The sequence below is a fragment of the Berghia stephanieae genome, chromosome 6, assembly GCF_034508935.2.
Source record: "Berghia stephanieae isolate SIO BIC M18660-M18661 chromosome 6, UCSD_Bste_1.3, whole genome shotgun sequence".
NCBI classification, from domain to species: domain Eukaryota; kingdom Metazoa; phylum Mollusca; class Gastropoda; order Nudibranchia; family Aeolidiidae; genus Berghia; species Berghia stephanieae.
The window spans coordinates 26,404,618-26,423,029 of NC_088365.1; the positions used below are offsets into that span (position 1 = coordinate 26,404,618).

General features: G+C 34.8%; 1 protein-coding gene across 1 annotated transcript in view; it reads left to right on the forward strand.

Moving 5' to 3' along the window:
• The window catches only part of LOC144974757 (laminin subunit beta-1-like), a 116,169-nt gene that overhangs the window by 69,019 nt on the left and 28,738 nt on the right, over positions 1–18,412 (forward strand). Inside the window, exons 5-12 of the mRNA XM_078917986.1 lie at positions 5,876–6,033; positions 6,768–6,888; positions 7,996–8,184; positions 9,296–9,475; positions 12,169–12,278; positions 13,875–14,021; positions 14,391–14,462; positions 15,893–16,051. Of these exons, the coding sequence (XP_078774112.1) occupies positions 5,876–6,033; positions 6,768–6,888; positions 7,996–8,184; positions 9,296–9,475; positions 12,169–12,278; positions 13,875–14,021; positions 14,391–14,462; positions 15,893–16,051 (1,136 nt within the window). The remainder of the gene's footprint in view (positions 1–5,875; positions 6,034–6,767; positions 6,889–7,995; positions 8,185–9,295; positions 9,476–12,168; positions 12,279–13,874; positions 14,022–14,390; positions 14,463–15,892; positions 16,052–18,412) is intronic.

The window sequence follows — 18,412 nt, forward strand, 5'->3', positions numbered from 1 at the left end:
ATAATAATAATAATAATAATAATAATAATAATAATAATAATAATAATTATATAATAATAATAATAATTATTAAATAATAATAAATAATAATAATAATATAATAATAATAATAATAATATAATAATAATAATAATAATAATAAATAATAATAATAATAATAATAATAATAATAATATTTGAATAAAACCCTGAGCTTTCATATAGATATCCACTTAACATCCTCAAAGCGTTTTACAAAGAGTCATCCCTGGCCAACATCAACTCGTTTCATGTAGGACGAGATAGTACAGGTAGCCACCTCTGCTCTACCTGTACCCATGAAGCCCTCAGACTGTACTGTATACTCCTGTCAGAACTGAGTCTGGAATGAAATGTAGGTGTGGGTGTTAGTGTGTCTCTATTGATGAGTAAGATCGGGGGGCGGGAAGTCAGCATGACCTCCTATGACTCGATTAATTAGAGGCAGTCAGGAAGAGGAGTAGACCATTCTGGCGTACTCTGGTAAACGCCATATTTAAAATTTGGCCAGAAAACTCACCATTCAAATATCGATCGATTTAAATGACTCTCATCTTGGAAAAAAAAAAAACCCACTCCAACCTGGGACTTCGCGAAGTTTTCTTTAGTCCTAGGTTTGAGAGGTTTTTTTTTTTTTTTTTGGCCAATATGAGGGTCATTTAAATCGATCGATATTTGAAGAACAAGTTTTCTGGCCAAATTTTTAAATATGGGTTTTTCCAGAGTACATGTGGATTCCCATCTATAACCTGCTATGACGGGGTAGACCAAGCTGACAGTGAGTGGAGTCTGGTGCCAAACCATTCAAAGATACATGTACCACATAGAAAGTGCGAGTTGGAAGTGCCTTATTATCATCATCATCATCATCATCATCATCATCATCATCATAATAATAATAATAATAATGCTGAAAACTTATATAGCGCTATAATCATCATCATCATCATCATCATCATCATCATCATCATCATCATTATTATTATTATTATTATTATTATTCTATTATTATTATTACTATTATTATTATTATTATTATTATTATTTATTATTATTATTATTATTATTATTATTATTATTATTATTATTATTATTATTATTATTATTTTATTATTATTCTTCTTCTTCTTCTTCTCAACAACAACAACAACAACAAACAATAAATAATAATAATAATAATAAAATATAATAATAATAATAATAATAATAATAATAATAATAATAATAATAATAACATTTGATCGCCTGCATATTGATTGCCCTACCCACGAGATGGAATGTGTACTGTGTATGTACACTGACTACGTTGGGAGCTTGTTGGCGTTAGGCTCTTAGCACTGACGTGACCTCCTAAAGGTACCAATTGACCCCGTTTCTCACGACTGACCGAGCGACACGGTGTATATGGATGGTTGTGGATTAACTGAAAGTAAAATAATAAATAAAAGAATATTACTGCTACTTACTCACCACCGTTTGTTTAAAGGGAGAGGTTCTATCCGGTATTGATGCTATGCGTACACCTGCCTAGTACTACGAAATATTCGTAGAAATACGAATTTTTGCCTCAAGCTACAGAGCTGCCATAGGTTTCGTTTACTCAAATCATGTTGAAAAGGAAAGATTAGTTCCTTAGAACCTATATTCAAGACTTTTGGGCATTTTTGGATCATGCAGAGGGCAAATTGTTTATTTCTAAAGTTATTTAACCCTTCCCTTACCAGCCAGCCATTTTCAGAATTTTCCCCCAAAATTTCACACCCACCAACACAAAAATAGTTTTTTTCTTACTCAAACAGAAAAGCAACAAATACATTCTATGCATAATATTGATCAGGAAAATTAACTCTACAAAAGACTGTCACGTTTTTTATAGCTAAAATAATTTTTTTTCACTTAAATTGTGTGATTTACAAAAGAAATCTGAATGATAAAAATGCTGGTTGGATCGTAACGAATGTGACGATTTTCCTATGTTTGGTAAGGAGAGGGTTAAAGGGAACCCCCCCCCCCCCCCCCCCCCCCCCCCCTGGAAACTACGAGTTTTTGAAATTTCAAGTAGGCAGCTCTGTATGCGTGTCGCTAACAAAAAACTCACAACAACCGCCACCGGATATAGATATTTCGAAGATGACGTCACTCAGGCCTTTGTTATTGTTTTTGCCATCCGCGTTTGTGAGTTGTTCTCACTAAACTGTATTAACCAGACTATAAAAGTTCATGGTTACACAGAGTTTGTGTGTTGGTCCGTTATACTTCCGGATGGCAATGTTGTGAACTTCCTGGCCAAGCGCATTCTATCTATAGGTACCAACACACAAAACTATGTTTAACCCTTTATCTATAGATAGTATGCAGTTGACGTCACTCTCGTCTTTGTTATTGTTTTTTGCCCCCACGTTTATGAGTAGTACTCACTAAACGGTGTTATCCAGACTATAAAAGTTCATGGTTACACATAGTTTTGTGTGTTGGTCCGTTACACTTCCGGATGGCAATGTTATGAGCTTCTTAGCCATGCGCATACTATCTATAGGTACCAACACACAAAACTATGTTTAACCCTTTATCTATAGTCTGATTGATAGAATTCAATGAGAAACGATCACTCAAATGACACTATCTAAAAACAATCTGCAAATGAATGCACGTCGATACAAACGGGGGGGTCTTGAAGCTTTAATTATAATATTCATTTTTGTTTATTACTTTGTTCAGTAAACCAGCGGTGTGTAGTGTGTAGTGTGTAGGGAAAGCGACTTTCCCCCCGTACGTACGTCCGTGGAACCCGCGAAATGTTATATAAAAGATAGTCATGCACACCGACCGGGAAAGGGAAGATAGATTTAGGCTAGATACACACCGAATGGTTTTTGTATTAATATTCAGTTTGATAGATTTAACAGTCACCAACCAACCACACCAAGAGTCGAGTCAAATCAGGCCATGTCAATAACCGGAAGCTGTTCAAGTTGGAGGCCTGCCTGGCTTGGGAGGGGCAAATATGGGAAGGGGGGAGGGGGGGGGGGGGGGGGGGGGTGATGAGAGTCGCCATGTAGTCTTTATTTATTATTATTTATTTATTGTTGACTGAGGCTTTTTAATTAATTTAAAAAAAATGTAAATTAAAAAAAATAAATTTGAATTATTAGCGTTCTTGTCGTTTTGATTATCTATTTATTTTTCTTTATATCTGTGACATATCGCCTCAAAACGGTATTATGTCTAGGCCGTCGTGGACATATATGCAGGTCTGACATCCGAATACAATTATGGGCCTAGTTTAACATTGCAATATGACCAATGACCTCGAGCACATAGATCATTGCAATTCTAAGGATTTTGAAGTTTTCTTTAAATTTTTTTACAGTAAATTATTGGTTTTTAAAGTCAGTTTTAGATAGAACAAAATTGCCGACACTCACCTCTTTGTTGTTGTTTTTAGCTAGCCATTCTTATGAGTAGTTCTCAATATATTGTACCAACCAGACAAAAACGTTTATGGTTACTTATAGTTTTGTGTGTTGGTTCCTTATATCCGGCTGGCGGATGGATTTATTTATTTATTTATTTATTTATTTATTTATTTATTTATTTATTTATTTATTTATTTATTTATTTATGTATCAGTAGCGACTACAATTTGTATCTTCCCAAAAATACGAATTTTTAGATTTTCAACTGGGCAGGTCTGTCATAATTATAGATAAGACGAAATTGACGTCACTCGGGTCTTTGTTTGTTGTTTTTTGGGTTTTTTTTTTTTTTTTTTTTTTTTTTTTTTTTTTTTTTTTTTTTTTTTTTTTGTTTGTTTGTTTGTTTTTTGTTTGTTTGTTTGTTTTTTGTTTGCCATCCACGTTTATGAGTAATTCTCACTAAAACTGTATTAACCAGACTATTAACGTTCAAGGTTACGCACAGTTTTGTGCGTTGGTCCGTTTTACTTCCAGATGGCAATGCTGTGAGTTTCTTAGCCAAGAGTACACTATCTATAGATAGTATGCAGATGACGTCACTCAGGCCTTTGTTATTGTTTTTGCCATCCGCGTTTGTGAGTTGGTCCGTTATACTTCCGGATGGCAATGTTGTGAACTCCTTAGCCAAGCGCATTCTATCTATATCCGACTGGCGGATGTTATGAGTTTTGTTCGGTTTTTTTATTTGTTTGTTTGTTTGTTTGTTTTTTGTTTTGTTGTCTTTTTTTTTGTTCGTTGTTTTTTGTTTTTTTTTTTGTTTTGTTTTGGGGTTTTTTGTTGTTTTTGTTGTTGTTGTTGTTGTTGTTGTTGTTGTTGTTGTTGTGAATAGACGCAAAGTATGAATAACGACTACAATTTTCACCCCCCCCCCCCCCCCCCTGAAAAAAATACGAACTTTTAGATTTTCAGATGGACAGGTCGGTAATTATAATTATATGACATTCATTCTTAGTTTTTTGGGTTTTTTTAAAGATACGATGGGAGAATGCGTGGAGAATAAACAAAAATGTAGACATCTGGTATTTGTTAGTCTGTAGGGATGGGAGGAGAAACCGGTGAGGTATATCGCATGACTGAGTTGCCGTCGGCAGGGACAGCCATACATACAGACTAGATGGATAGAGGAGATGAGTGGTGGTAGTGATGCATGTGCAAAGAGTGATGTGAGCAGTGTTGTATGTCTGTGTGTGTGTGTGTGTGTGTGTGTGTTTATGTGTGTGAGTGTGTGAGCGTGTTTTTGGATGGGTGTGTCTTAAGAGTAAGTGTTGGTGAAGCCAGCATCAGGGGTGGACTGGGTGGAACGAGAATCACGGCAGGGGTAATGCCGGGTTTTGTGTGTATGTGTGTGTTTGTATGTGTGTGTATTTATTAAGTATTTAGTAGAGAGAGAGAGATACAGGGGTGTTTTATTACAAAGACATTGTTGAAACATCAGTTGAGATTCTCGTGGTTCAAGGTGTGTGTGTGGTGGGGGGGGGGGGGGGGGGGTGTTTTATATATTCCTTTCTTTCTTTAAAAAAAAATAAAAATTAAATAATTCATTTATTTATTTTTTATTTATTTATTTTGCTTCCCTTTCAACTTTTCTTAAGCATAATGTTATTTGAGAATAGAAGAAAGGAAGAAAGGTGCTTTGATGGTCAACAAAGAGTATTAGCAAATTAGCATTTTCTTCCATTCACCAGATAGAGCTTGCGACACATTAGCGTCTAAAAACAAGCAAATAAACAAATTAACAAAAGCAAAACATATATAAAAACGTAGGTGCACAATACATAGAGGAACTCAAAAAGACTTTAAATGATGTCCTAGGTCACAAGCAATACCTTCTAGTTTGCTATGGTCACACGCGTTTAAGCAAAGACGGCATCGACTCAAAATGTTCATGTCGCCCCCCCCCCCCACCCCCCATTTCCTCTCCCGCATCCCAATCCAAAAGGGTTTGGGGCGGGGGAGGGTGGTACTTTCGTTTTTTTTCCTTGGGCAAGATTATTAACCCCAAATTTGCTCACTTGATACAACATGGGTGATTCCTGTTGACATCAGACATCTTGTTTGATGAATTATCTCTATTCCGTCATGGAATGCCAAGGTGACGACATTTTGTGATGTTATTATTATTATTATTATTATTATTATTATTATTATTATTATTATTATTATTATTATTATTATTATTATTATTATTATTATTTATTATTATTATTATTATTATTATTATTATTATTATTATTATTATTTATTATTATTATTATTATTATTATTATTATTATTATTATTTATTATTATTATTATTATTATTATTATTATTATTATTATTATTATTATTATATAATATTATTTATTATTAATTATTATTATTTACTCTTTTCCATATACAGGCGATACCTTACTCGACAACCGACCGGAAATCAAGGAGAAATACTACTACTCCATCTACGACATCCACGTACGAGGGAGTTGTTCCTGCTACGGCCACGCCTCCCGATGTCTTCCGGTACAGGGATACAACCGTAGTGCTGATACCAGCAGGATCATGGTGAGATTTGTAGAAGGATTATTTTATAAATAAATAGATAAATAAATGGATGACAGAAAAAAAATTAAATGAATAGATAAATAAATAAATAAATAAATGATGATAGATAGTAATGAAAAATACATTTTTGAATATGTAGTAAATATATGAATAAGGAACAACAGTAAAAGTGAATAATTGATACATGAATAATGAGTAATAAATGGTAAATAAATAGTTAATAAATGAATAATAAATAATCAATAATTGATAAATAAAGAAGGAATAAATAAACAAATTTAAAACGACTATAGATAGTATGAAGTTGACATCATTAACCAGACTATAAACGATCATGGTTACACAAAATTTAGTGTGTTGGTCCGTTATACTTCAGGATGGCAATGTTGTGAACTCTTTAGCCAAGTGCATACTATCTATAATAAAATTAAACAAATTAGTTTGTTTTGGTTTTTATTTGTTTTTTGTTGTTTGGCTGATTGAGGGTTTTGAGCCCGAAACGTTCCACATTCAGTATTTGACGTAAAAGAGAGAGGATGGCTGAGCTTTATTGACGACTAGCATATATTTAGACTAGAAATAAGGTACCATCACTCTGAAACCAGAAGATTCAGAAATCCAATCCTCTGGAAGACTTTTGTTTTGCACTTCCAATGAGATTGGAACCAGTTTGTTTTTTTTGACATCACTCTTATGTTCCCTAATGTGTAAATTTCCATGTTTGTGTCCTCCAGGTCCATGGTCAGTGTGACTGTACCCACAACACCAAAGGTCTCAACTGTGAGAAGTGTCAGGACTTTTATCATGATACCCAATGGAAGCCTGCCAGACCCAATCAACCCAATGTCTGTAAAAGTGAGTTGGTTGTACGCCATTGTACGCTGTGATGTATGCATTGTTCTGTTAAAGAAACCAATTACAGTAAATAAATGTGGTAGTCTAGTCGAGTACTAATTTGTAGTTGACTATATTTCGTAATCAGGACTTTTACCACGATACCCAATGGAAGCCTGCCAGACCCAATCAACCCAATGTCTGTAAAAGTGAGTTGGTCGTAGGCCATTGTACGCTGTGCTGAATGCAACCATTGTACGTTGTGCTGTGTTGTTGTGTTAAAGTAACCAATTACAGTAAATACATGTGGTAATCGAGTACTAATAATCGAGTACTCATCTGTAGTCGACTATATTTCGTCGTAATCAGGGCTTTTTCAGTATATTTAATTTACCTATCACTTTATTGGGGGTGGGGGGGGGGGGAGGAGGAGGAGGTCTGTGAGAAGTGTCAGGACTTTTACCACGATACTCAATGGAAGCCTGCCAGACCCAATCAATATAATGTCTGTAAAAGTGAGTTGGTTGTGCGCTATTGTACGCTGTGCTGTATTGTTGTGTTGAAGTAGCGAATTACAGTCGCGTCTCTCTAATCTGAACACCCTCCATTCTCAGCATTTTATCCTGATTACAAAGACATCTGGATTGTGTAATCCGTCTTTTAAGTGGCATACATTGTACGTAGTTTTGACCTCGGAGTGTAGAATTTTAACTTTATCATTGCGGCAAATATCAACAGGACTATACCACTTTCCTCATGGGCCAATGTGTATGGTTTTTAGAACAGTTTTTATTTATGGTGGCCTTTATTTATTTATTTATTAATTTTAGAATATACACGTGTTTACTTTTTTGTTTTTTTTAAACGGAGGTGATGTTCATTTGGATTGCTTTTTTTTCATTACATGAAACCTTACCTTCCCCCTAATTGAAAACAATCTTAATTTCTATATATTATTTTATTATTGTCCAAACATACTGTTGTTTTGATCTGATGGTAGCAGCGTGTGTTAGGGTGTCTCATTTTACCTCTTTGAAAAGATGTCAGCTACGCATATATATTATTTCTAAGGGTATATAATTATATTATGCTGTCTGACAACAACATCTTTCCTCACTCTTCTACCAGAATGCAACTGCAACAACCACGCCACCGAGTGCCATTTTGACGCTTCCTTCTACGAGGCATCGGGCCGCATCAGTGGCGGTGTCTGCGACAACTGTAAACACAACACAAGGGGTGTCCACTGCGAAGAGTGTAATAATTTCTTCTTCCAAGATCCCAGCAGGGATATCAGAGATCCTGAAATTTGTCAACGTAAGTCTACGAATATTGAATTTGTTTTTGTTTTTTAAGGGTTTTAAGGTTTTAATTGCAACACAATTAGGTCATATCAGCTCCAGAAATATTGTATTCGTTGATTTAAATGTCGATTATGAAAATATTGCTATTATGGTCTTGTTGCCCGTAATCAGAGTTGTTGTTATTGTTATTATTATTATTATTATTATTATTATTATTATTATTATTATTATTATTATTATTATTATTATTATTATTATTATTATTATTATTATTATTATTATTATTATTATTATTATTGTTATTATTATTATTATTATTATTATTATTATTATTATTATTATTATTATTATTATTATTATTATTATTATTATTATTATTATTGTTATATTATTATTATTATTATTATTATTATTATTATTATTTGATATAGCGCCAGTATCCACAAATAGTGCTCAGAGGTGCTTTAGAGTTAGAGCTTGTTACGGTTTTCAGGATTGTAGGCATTTTGGCTCTCTCTTTTACATAACGCAATATCCACTAAACATGCTCAAAGCGCTTTACAAGGGGTCTCTGGCCACCAGCAACACTTAACATGTAGGACGGGACATGACGTATCTTAAGCGATATTACAATATTTTTTCCGGACATAGACTACGCTGTTAACGGCCAGGTACTCATTTTACACCTTAGTACGGTGAGAGACTGTGAATAAAGAGCCTTTTCCAAGGATTCAACTATGCGCCGAGCGAGGCTCGAACCCATTTAGACGTGTAAGGATTGGCACCACTGGTGTTGTTGAATTGTAGAATCTGTACTGTTTGTTTTTTTTAATTTTTCTCTAAACAATAATAATAATAATAATAATAATAATAATAATAATAATAATAATATTGGTATAGATTTATAGTGCGCCAAACATCCCTTCATCTGGAGGGCTCTGGGCACATAACATAGATTAAGCCTTAACAAAGTACACGAACAACGCTAATTATTATACACATAATCAAAAGAAAGCCTGTCGCACTTTGATGAATAGAGTCGACACCCTCCATATTTTTACTTGGATTCATGATAACCACATTGATTTTATTTTATTTTTTAAATTTCCACCCATTATGCACAGCCTGTAATTGCGACTCCTATGGATCTCAGAACAACGGTCTCTGTGAGCAAGTAACGGACTTGGTGGCAGGCACTGAAGCAGGCAGGTGTATTTGTAAACAGTTTGTCATTGGAGACCGGTGCGACAAGTGTCAACAGAACTACTGGAACCTGAAGGCTGATAACCCACTGGGATGTGAACGTAAGTCTCTGTGTTTCATTTTTTAAATAATAATAATTAATAATTGAGCTTTATATAGCGCAATATCCACTCAATGCGCTCAAAGCGCTTTACAAGGGGTCCCTGGTCAACAGCAGCATTTAACATGCAGGACGGGACATGACGCCTGTTAGACGATATTACAATTTTTCGGACAAAGACAACGCTGTTTAACAGCCAGGTACTCATTTTACACCTGAGTACGATGAGAGAATGTGAGTAAAGAGCATTTCCAAGGACTCAACTATGCTTCGAGCACGAGTCTCGAACCCGGGACCTTCTGATCCGCAAGCGAGTGTTAAAACAGCACTCATACCAGGTCCCACAATCACGCCTTAATTCTCATCTCAACTCATTTTTTCCAAGCACCATCTGAGGTCCATGTACTAAATTTGTTTTAATGAAAGGCAGAATTACTGAAGGCTGAAAACGTAAGTCCATGTCTTCCATTAAAAAATATTTAGTACTGAGACCTCTTTAAGGCTTGCCAGGGACTGACAAACTTCTGTCTTCCATTTAAAAAATTTAGTACTGAGACCTCTTTAAGGCTTGCCAGGGACTGACAAACTTCTGTCTTCCATTAAAAAATTATTTAGTACTGAGACCTCTTTAAGGCTTGCCAGGGACTGACAAACTTCTGTCTTCCATTAAAAAAAATTTAGTACTGAGACTCTTTAAGGCTTGCCAGGGACTGACAAACTTCTGTCTTCCATTAAAAAAATTTAGTACTGAGACCTCTTTAAGGCTGCCAGGGACTGACAAACTTCTGTCTTCCATTAAAAAATATTTAGTACTGAGACCTCTTTAAGGCTGCCAGGGACTGACAAATTCTGTCTTCCATTTAAAAAAATTTAGTACTGAGACTTCTTTAAGGCTTGCCAGGGACTGACAAACTTCTGTCTTCCATTAAAAAAAATTTAGTACTGAGACCTCTTTAAGGCCTGCCAGGGACTGACAAACTTCTGTCTTCCATTAAAAAATATTTAGTACTGAGACCTCTTTAAGGCCTGCCAGGGACTGACAAACTTCTGTCTTCCATTAAAAAAATTTAGTACTGAGACCTCTTTAAGGCTTGCCAGGGACTGACAAACTTCTGTCTTCCATTAAAAAAATTTAGTACTGAGACCTCTTTCAGGCCTGCCAGGGACTGACAAACTTCTGTCTTCCATTAAAAAATATTTAGTACTGAGACCTCTTTAAGGCCTGCCAGGGACTGACAAAATTCTGTCTTCCATTAAAAAAAAATTTAGTACTGAGACCTCTTTAAGGCTTGCCAGGGACTGACAAACTTCTGTCTTCCATTAAAAAAATTTTAGTACTGAGACCTCTTTAAGGCCTGCCAGGGACTGACAAACTTCTGTCTTCCATTAAAAAATATTTAGTACTGAGACCTCTTTAAGGCTTGCCAGGGACTGACAAACTTCTGTCTTCCATTAAAAAAATTTAGTACTGAGACCTCTTTAAGGCTTGCCAGGGACTGACAAAATTCTGTCTTCCATTAAAAAAAATTTTGTACTGAGACCTCTTTAAGGCCTGCCAGGGACTGACAGACTTCTGTCTTCCATTAAAAAAATATTTAGTACTGAGACCTCTTTAAGGCCTGCCAGGGACTGACAAACTTCTGTCTTCCATTAAAAAAAATTTAGTACTGAGACCTCTTTAAGGCTTGCCAGGGACTGACAAACTTCTGTCTTCCATTAAAAAAATTTAGTACTGAGACCTCTTTAAGGCCTGCCAGGGACTGACAAACTTCTGTCTTCCATTAAAAAATATTTAGTACTGAGACCTCTTTAAGGCTTGCCAGGGACTGACAAACTTCTGTCTTCCATTAAAAAAAATTTAGTACTGAGACCTCTTTAAGGCCTGCCAGGGACTGACAAACTTCTGTCTTCCATTTTAAAAAATTTAGTACTGAGACCTCTTTAAGACCTGTCAGTGACTGACAAACTTCTGTCTTCCATTTAAACAAATTTAGTACTGAGACCTCTTTAAGACCCGTCAGGGACTGACAAACTTCTGTCTTCCATTTAAACAAATTTAGTACTGAGACCTCTTTAAGGCCTGCCAGGGACTGACAATGATTCCAATTGATAGCTCTTATTCCAAGCGAAAGAAAACAACAGTCATACCAGGTCGCGCTGTCATGAGTTAATGCTCATCTCAACTCGTTTTTTCAAAGCACCATCCAAATTTTCTGCCTGAAAATTAATGGCCAAATGGATTCGAGCCCCGCTTCAGGCTCTTTCATTTATTTCCTTGGGCAAGATTATTAACCTCCAAATTTGCTCACTTGGACAACATGGGTGATTCCTGTTGATCTCAGACAAGAGATATTAAAAAATATAAACCCATGGAATCAAACTGTCTGATGAATTATCTATATTACTTTACGGAATGCCCAGGCGACGAGATCTAATGGTGCCGTTGCAAAAGGGCGTAATTTTATTATTTTTTAAAATTAGATAAGTTGTTGGTCTGTAATGATTTTGTTTATTTACATTTATATGATATGCTGGTTTTGTTCATTTGTAATTATATTTTCTTAATTGTCAACCTTTGAATTAAGTGAAATTGTCATAACTTACATAGCTAGTCAATTATTATTTTGTAAAAAAACATAAAATGAATTTTTTTCATCGACCACTTACATTGATTGTGTGTGTTTATTTTTCCAGCGTGTAGCTGTAACCCAGATGGTGTAGTAGACGATGTTGGCTGCGATGAGAATACTGGACTGTGTCGTTGTAAGCGTTATGTCACTGGCAGGAATTGTGATGCCTGCTATGTGAGTACACGTTTGATTCTATGGTTTTATATTTTTTAATGCCACAAAATTACTCCAGTAATATATTATTTGGAAAAACTACAGAAATGTTTGTTTCATCAGTTTGTATTAGGGTATAGTTGAATAATGTAAAATAACGCAAAAACTGACGGCCCAGCTCCAATAAAATAGTTGAAATAGTTTCTCAAACATTCAAAATAGTGTGGGCATATTTTTTTTACACTTTGATCAAAATTTTGATGCTCAATCATAGGTTTCTGGTTTATCTCTCATTATTTAGTTCAGAGAAATGGATGAAAGTGAATATTTTCCATAGTTTTTTATTCCCAAAACTTAGTTTTGAAGTATTTTTGTGGCAATTCATGAAAACGACCTTTTGGCACAACATATACATAAATACATGTATCGGCCTCAAGAATTGATGAGGTTTTCTATATTATGTTAATGAAAAAGTGATAGCTTATTAACAATATATTATGGTCTAATTCATTTAAAATGTAAGTTCCACCTATTGGGGCAAGAGGTCACTTGCTGTGTCTTCCATCCCCCTTTATCTTTTTTTCCAAGTGCTGTCTGTCTTTGTCTTGAATTGGGATTACTTGGTTTTGTCCTGGCCCTGGCCTGCTACCTTGGCTGAGAGGGAAACAGTCAAATGTATAGTGTTAGTTTTAGATGTTTTTTTTTTTTTGTCCTTGTAAATCATCTCTCTGTTATTTATTGTTAGGTATGTATTCTGTTTCGGATATATTCTGTAAACATTTGAGTGTATTCCTTTTAGTGGGGGGGAAGGAAGGCACTTGCTGTGTCTTGCTGTGTCTTCTATCCCCTATATCTGTTTTCCAACATGACTTCTGTCTTTGTCTTGGGTTGAGTTTACTTGGTTTTATCCTGGCCGGATGCCCTAGCTGGGAGGGAAACAGTCAAATGTATAGTTAAGAGTTTTGGGAGATGATTTTTTTTGTCTTGTAAATCATCTCTCTGTTATGCACTGAATTGTTTTGTTTACATATTATATGTGATTTGTAAATATTCAAGTGTGTTCCTCTTAGTGCAGACCTGTGCTTGTGTCTGGATGAAACTTTTAGGTAATCTCAAACTAAGTACTTTGATAGTGTGCTCTTGGAATCTACATCTGTTTCCTATTTGAACCAATTCCCCTTTATCTTACATTTTCTTGAGTGCTTTGATTATAATTCTAGAACTTTTTACTTTCCCATTTTCTTCCTTTTTACTGACGCTGATATAACCTTAATGTGTTGCAAGCGCTGTAAAACCCTTAAAAACAAACAACAAACAAACAAAGCTGAGTCTTGCTTATTATGGTTTATTTACTGTTGTGAATGAAAGTTATTGTATTGAAGTATCGTAACTTGTATCGTCCATCTAATTAGTATTATCGTTCACAACTATCGTCCGTTCCAGTAACTACCTTGTTGGGAGTCATTCTGTATCCAACCGTCATCCTGTACACATGTATCTTATGTTGTTTAATAAATGTTCTTAACTGTAACAATTTGGTTTGTTGATTCTTGGAATAATACGTCTTATCAATGAATGATCTAAGATCACAACATTTACTATGTCTTATTTTGACAGACTGGTTTTTATGGCCTGAGTGCCGACAACTTCTATGGATGCAAGCCCTGCGATTGTGATATTGGTGGAGCTGCCAGCTCTGCGTGTGACCAGGTCACAGGCCAGTGTCAATGCCGACCCAACATTAGAGGCAAGAAGTGTATGCAGGTAGGTGGTAGTAGTCGTAGTAGTAGTGGTAGTAGTAGTAATCGTAGTCGTAGCGGTGGTAGAAATAGTGGTAGTAATAGTGGTAGTAATAGTTGTACTTGAAGAAGTAGTTGTTGTTGCAGTAGTAGTAGTAATAATAATAGTAGTGGTGGCAGTAGTAGTCGTAGTCGTAGGTAGTAGAAATAAAGGTAGTAATAGTAGTTGTTGTAATAGTACTAGTAGTATTAGCAGTAGTAGTGGTAGCTGTATTACTAGTAGTAGTAGTAGTAGTAGTAGTAGTAGTCATCGTTATCGTCGTGCCGTCTTCATTGTAGTAATAGCAGCAGCAGCAGCATCATATTTCATTTTGTTTTTATATCTTCTTTCCAGGTTGACCCAGGTTTCTTCTACGCCCATATAGACCACTACAAGTTTGAAGCTGAGTACGGGAAAGGCAGTGGAGTAAGTTGTTTGTTTGTTGCTTTAGGTCTCTTCCAACACAATTGAGGTTATATGAGAGACCGCTGAAACAAAAAAACAAGCAATCTAACAAAAATAGTACAAATGTAAATCAAAATCATAACTTAAAGATATCATAAGCTAAATTATAAATAACCAAGAACAAACAGGCAGAAGATTTACAGAAAAAATAATATCCCCTGTCAAAAATACAATCACAAACCAAAGAAGCAGGATAGGCTAGTAAAGAGAAGAAGAAACGACATCACTATCGGATCGTACACCCATGCGAACATCATAAGTATATGATTCAAGGGTGATGCTCCCATCCAACCACCCGCCCAGTGGAGTAAGTTGTGTTATGGTGTTGTCTTGTCGTTGCCATTTCAAATTTAACATTCTCTAATTATTTTGTTATATAATATATGGGGTGTTCTTAAAGTCTTTCCCTGATTTCTAAAATGAAATTACCAAAGGTAGCTATACATGTCATTGTCTAGTTTGGCAGATCAATAATGAATAAAAAACGGGTATTGGAAATTAGCTGAGACACAGTGTCAAGGATTGACCACACTCCTATTGACGAAGCGTTGTTGATGAATCTGTCATAGTTATACTAAGCTGCTTGAAGCTGTGGTGTGTAAAAAGTTATAAACAAATAAGAATGTAACAGCTTTAAAAAAGCACAAACAGCCAAACACGGAACAATTTGAGCTCAAAACCCTTCTTTAGCCAACCATAAAAAAATTTTTAAAACCCAATAAAAACATAAATACATTATTACTTTATAAACCAGATAGACGACAAAGAAATAATTAGCGCATCCTTTTTGTAAGTGATATAAGATCTTGGAATGTAAACAAATTGAAATATTAGCTTGGTTGCTAATCAGGTGCAGGATGCAGGAGGAATCCATCAAGGAGGTACCACAAACATCCGAGCTTAATCTTTGCCAGTCTAAACATGAAGCATCGACTGATGAAATATTTACATGGGTGCAAGAGTGCCGGCCTGCCGGCCGATTGAATTACCGAAAAAAACGTCGCCGGCTTTTTGCGATTTGGATTTGATTTATTTTTTTTTTTGTTTTATTTTTTTTACAAATTACTGCATTACAACCTTTGGATTAAACATACAACAATTGCGGACTACTATTATGAAGATTAGATGCTGAGAACAAGACTTCAAATGATGAGGTAAGGGTAAGTCCGTGAATCTTGCAGGCTTTTTCAGATTATATGTCTGGTCATAAGTAGACTTGCAGGCTTTTTGAAGTCCAGTTGCTTGAACCCATGAATATTTAGCCTTTAAAAATGTTATAACAGAGCCCGATAAAGCAAAAGTTACATTATATTCTTTAACCATTTTCAATCCTCTTTTAAAAAAAAAAAAATATATATAATTCTTAATCTTTCCATCCAATCACGCTACAGAATGCCCGGGTTTACATCCGAGAACCAATCCCAAATGCCCCTGACTACTGGACAGGTCCTGGTTACATGAAGGTGATGGAAGGCGACAGCATAGAATTCTCCGTCACTGATCTGCCATTCAGCATCTACTATGACCTGGTCATTCGCTACGATCCCAGAGTAAGTCTTAACCATTTTTACAATGGTATCTTTTTGTCATTCTGCACAATTGCAGACCTGCCGAGTACTACAAAAAATTTGTAGAAATACGGATGTTTGGCTCCAGCTACAGAGTTGCATAGGTTTCTTTGACTCAATAAATTTTGTTGAAAAAGAAAGTTTAGTTCCTTAGAACTTATACTCAGGACTTTGGATCATTTTAGACCATAGTGAGAGCAAATTGTTTATTTGTAAACCTATTTAACCCTCTACTTACCACCCATAGGAAAATCGTCTTATTCGTTACGACGCAGCCAACATCTTATTCTGATTTCATTTTGTTGCAGTTATAGTTATAGCTATAAAAACTCGACACTGTTGCAGAGCTTATTTTTCTGAACAAAATATAGAATATACTCGTTTCTAATCTGTTTGAAAAACCTATTTTTGTGTTGGATGAGTATGAAGTTTCGGGTAAAATTCTGAAAATAGCTGGTAAGGAGAGAGTTAAAGTGAATTTTTCTTTTTTTAACCCTTGGAAACTACGAATTTTTGAAATTTCAAGTAGGCAGCTCTGTAATTGTTTTGATTATAGAGTTCATGAGCTTTATTAACTTTTGAAAACCGTGGGGCGGCTGGCCCAACCTTGGGAAGGCTTTCTCCGAGGTTGAAAATATTCAATATTAGTCAAAAACTTTATTATAACACCCCAGTTGTATACAGTTACCTATTAAAATCATTGTTATAACTAGATATTAAAATATCAAAATATTAGATAGAACCTTAATGGAAGGTGAGATTAGCAGACGATTTTAGTTTTATTCAAAGTGTCAACAACAACCAAAAAAAAATAACAAACAAAAAAATTCCATTGTGTTGCATAATAGTCCCCTTTGTTTGTATTATTCAAATGATGTTACAAGTTCAATGTCAATTTCAGCTCGATGCAGAGCCACGGAAAATTATTTAAAAAGGTCAAGGTCTGGAGTAATTTTTTAATAAATAACTGCTTACCTTGACCTTCCGCTTCGTTACTGGCGCTGATATGACCTAAATGTGTTACAAGTGCTGTAAAACCCTTAAAAACAAACAAAACAGGACCTTCGTTATAAATGGTTTAAGCCAATAACACTAGTATGTCATAAGCGGTCGTTAATGCATTGACGGGTTTATTCCTATTAGAGACGACAGATTCTTTCATTTCTTTGTATATATTAAACTGAGTTATTTTTATCGTACCCAATAACGCTACAAGCTTTCGAATATGTGGTTACTAAGTAAATTATTTATTAATATAGCACTAATACAAATGTGTACGCACAAACACGCACACGTACACACACACACACACACGGACACACACACACACAAACAGACACTCTTTCAGTTATTATTACGTACTCAAAAGAAGAAAATATGGATATCCAATAAATGTGAATATGTTAGTATATTATTGTTATTATCGTTGTTGTTGTTGTTTAGCAAGCAATCTTATGAGGCTTTGGTAAGTGGACATGGAATGCGATTTATCTTTTGATATTTTTTGTTTGATGTTTTTATTTGTTTTTCACTTCATTTTGTTTATGGTTTTTCTTTAAAAGGGGGGGGGGGGGGGGGGGGGGAAGTAGAAGAAAAAAGTGTTATTTGGAATTGAACAATTTTAATTTGTTGATATTATATTATATTCTTATTATTGCATTTCGGACAGTCTTAAGCATACCTGCCTATTTTTTTACGAATCTTCCGTAATTGTTACGGAAATTTAGTGTCATTAAAAGACTTCTTTTTTTTTTCTTCTTTTTCTCGTAATTATCTGCATGTGACCTGAAGAAGGCTAAAAGCCGAAACGTTGTTTACCTTGTGTTGTATCTTTCTTTTTACATAAGTCATATTCACTCCCTTTATTTTATTCTCCATTAAATTTTGATGGTTTGTCGTTGTCTTGTATTTTCTCTATTTTTTTTCTTTTTCCTTTTTCTTTTCTTTCTTCTTTAAAAAAAAATAAAATTTCCCCATACCTCCTCTTTCATCATGTTTTCTTGTTTTCCCCATTCTTTTTTCAAATTTTTAAATCTTTAAAAAATTCTTTTCTGAAATACTTGTTTTTTGGACATACTTCATTTTATTGGACTAAAATTACTTTTCTTCATATTTTGTATATTTGTTTTTGATGATGTATTATTATTCTTTTTCCCATGATATTTATTCCTCTCTATATCTAGACAGTATTTGTGTTGTCCGTGTTAGCTTTATATCAAATATGTACCAAAAGTTAATTGTTTTATGTAAGGATGTTGTGATATGTGTTATGTGTTTGTCTTTTATGATTGTTACCGACTCTGGTCATGCTCTTTCTCAATCTCTCTTTTTCTCCTCTCCTCT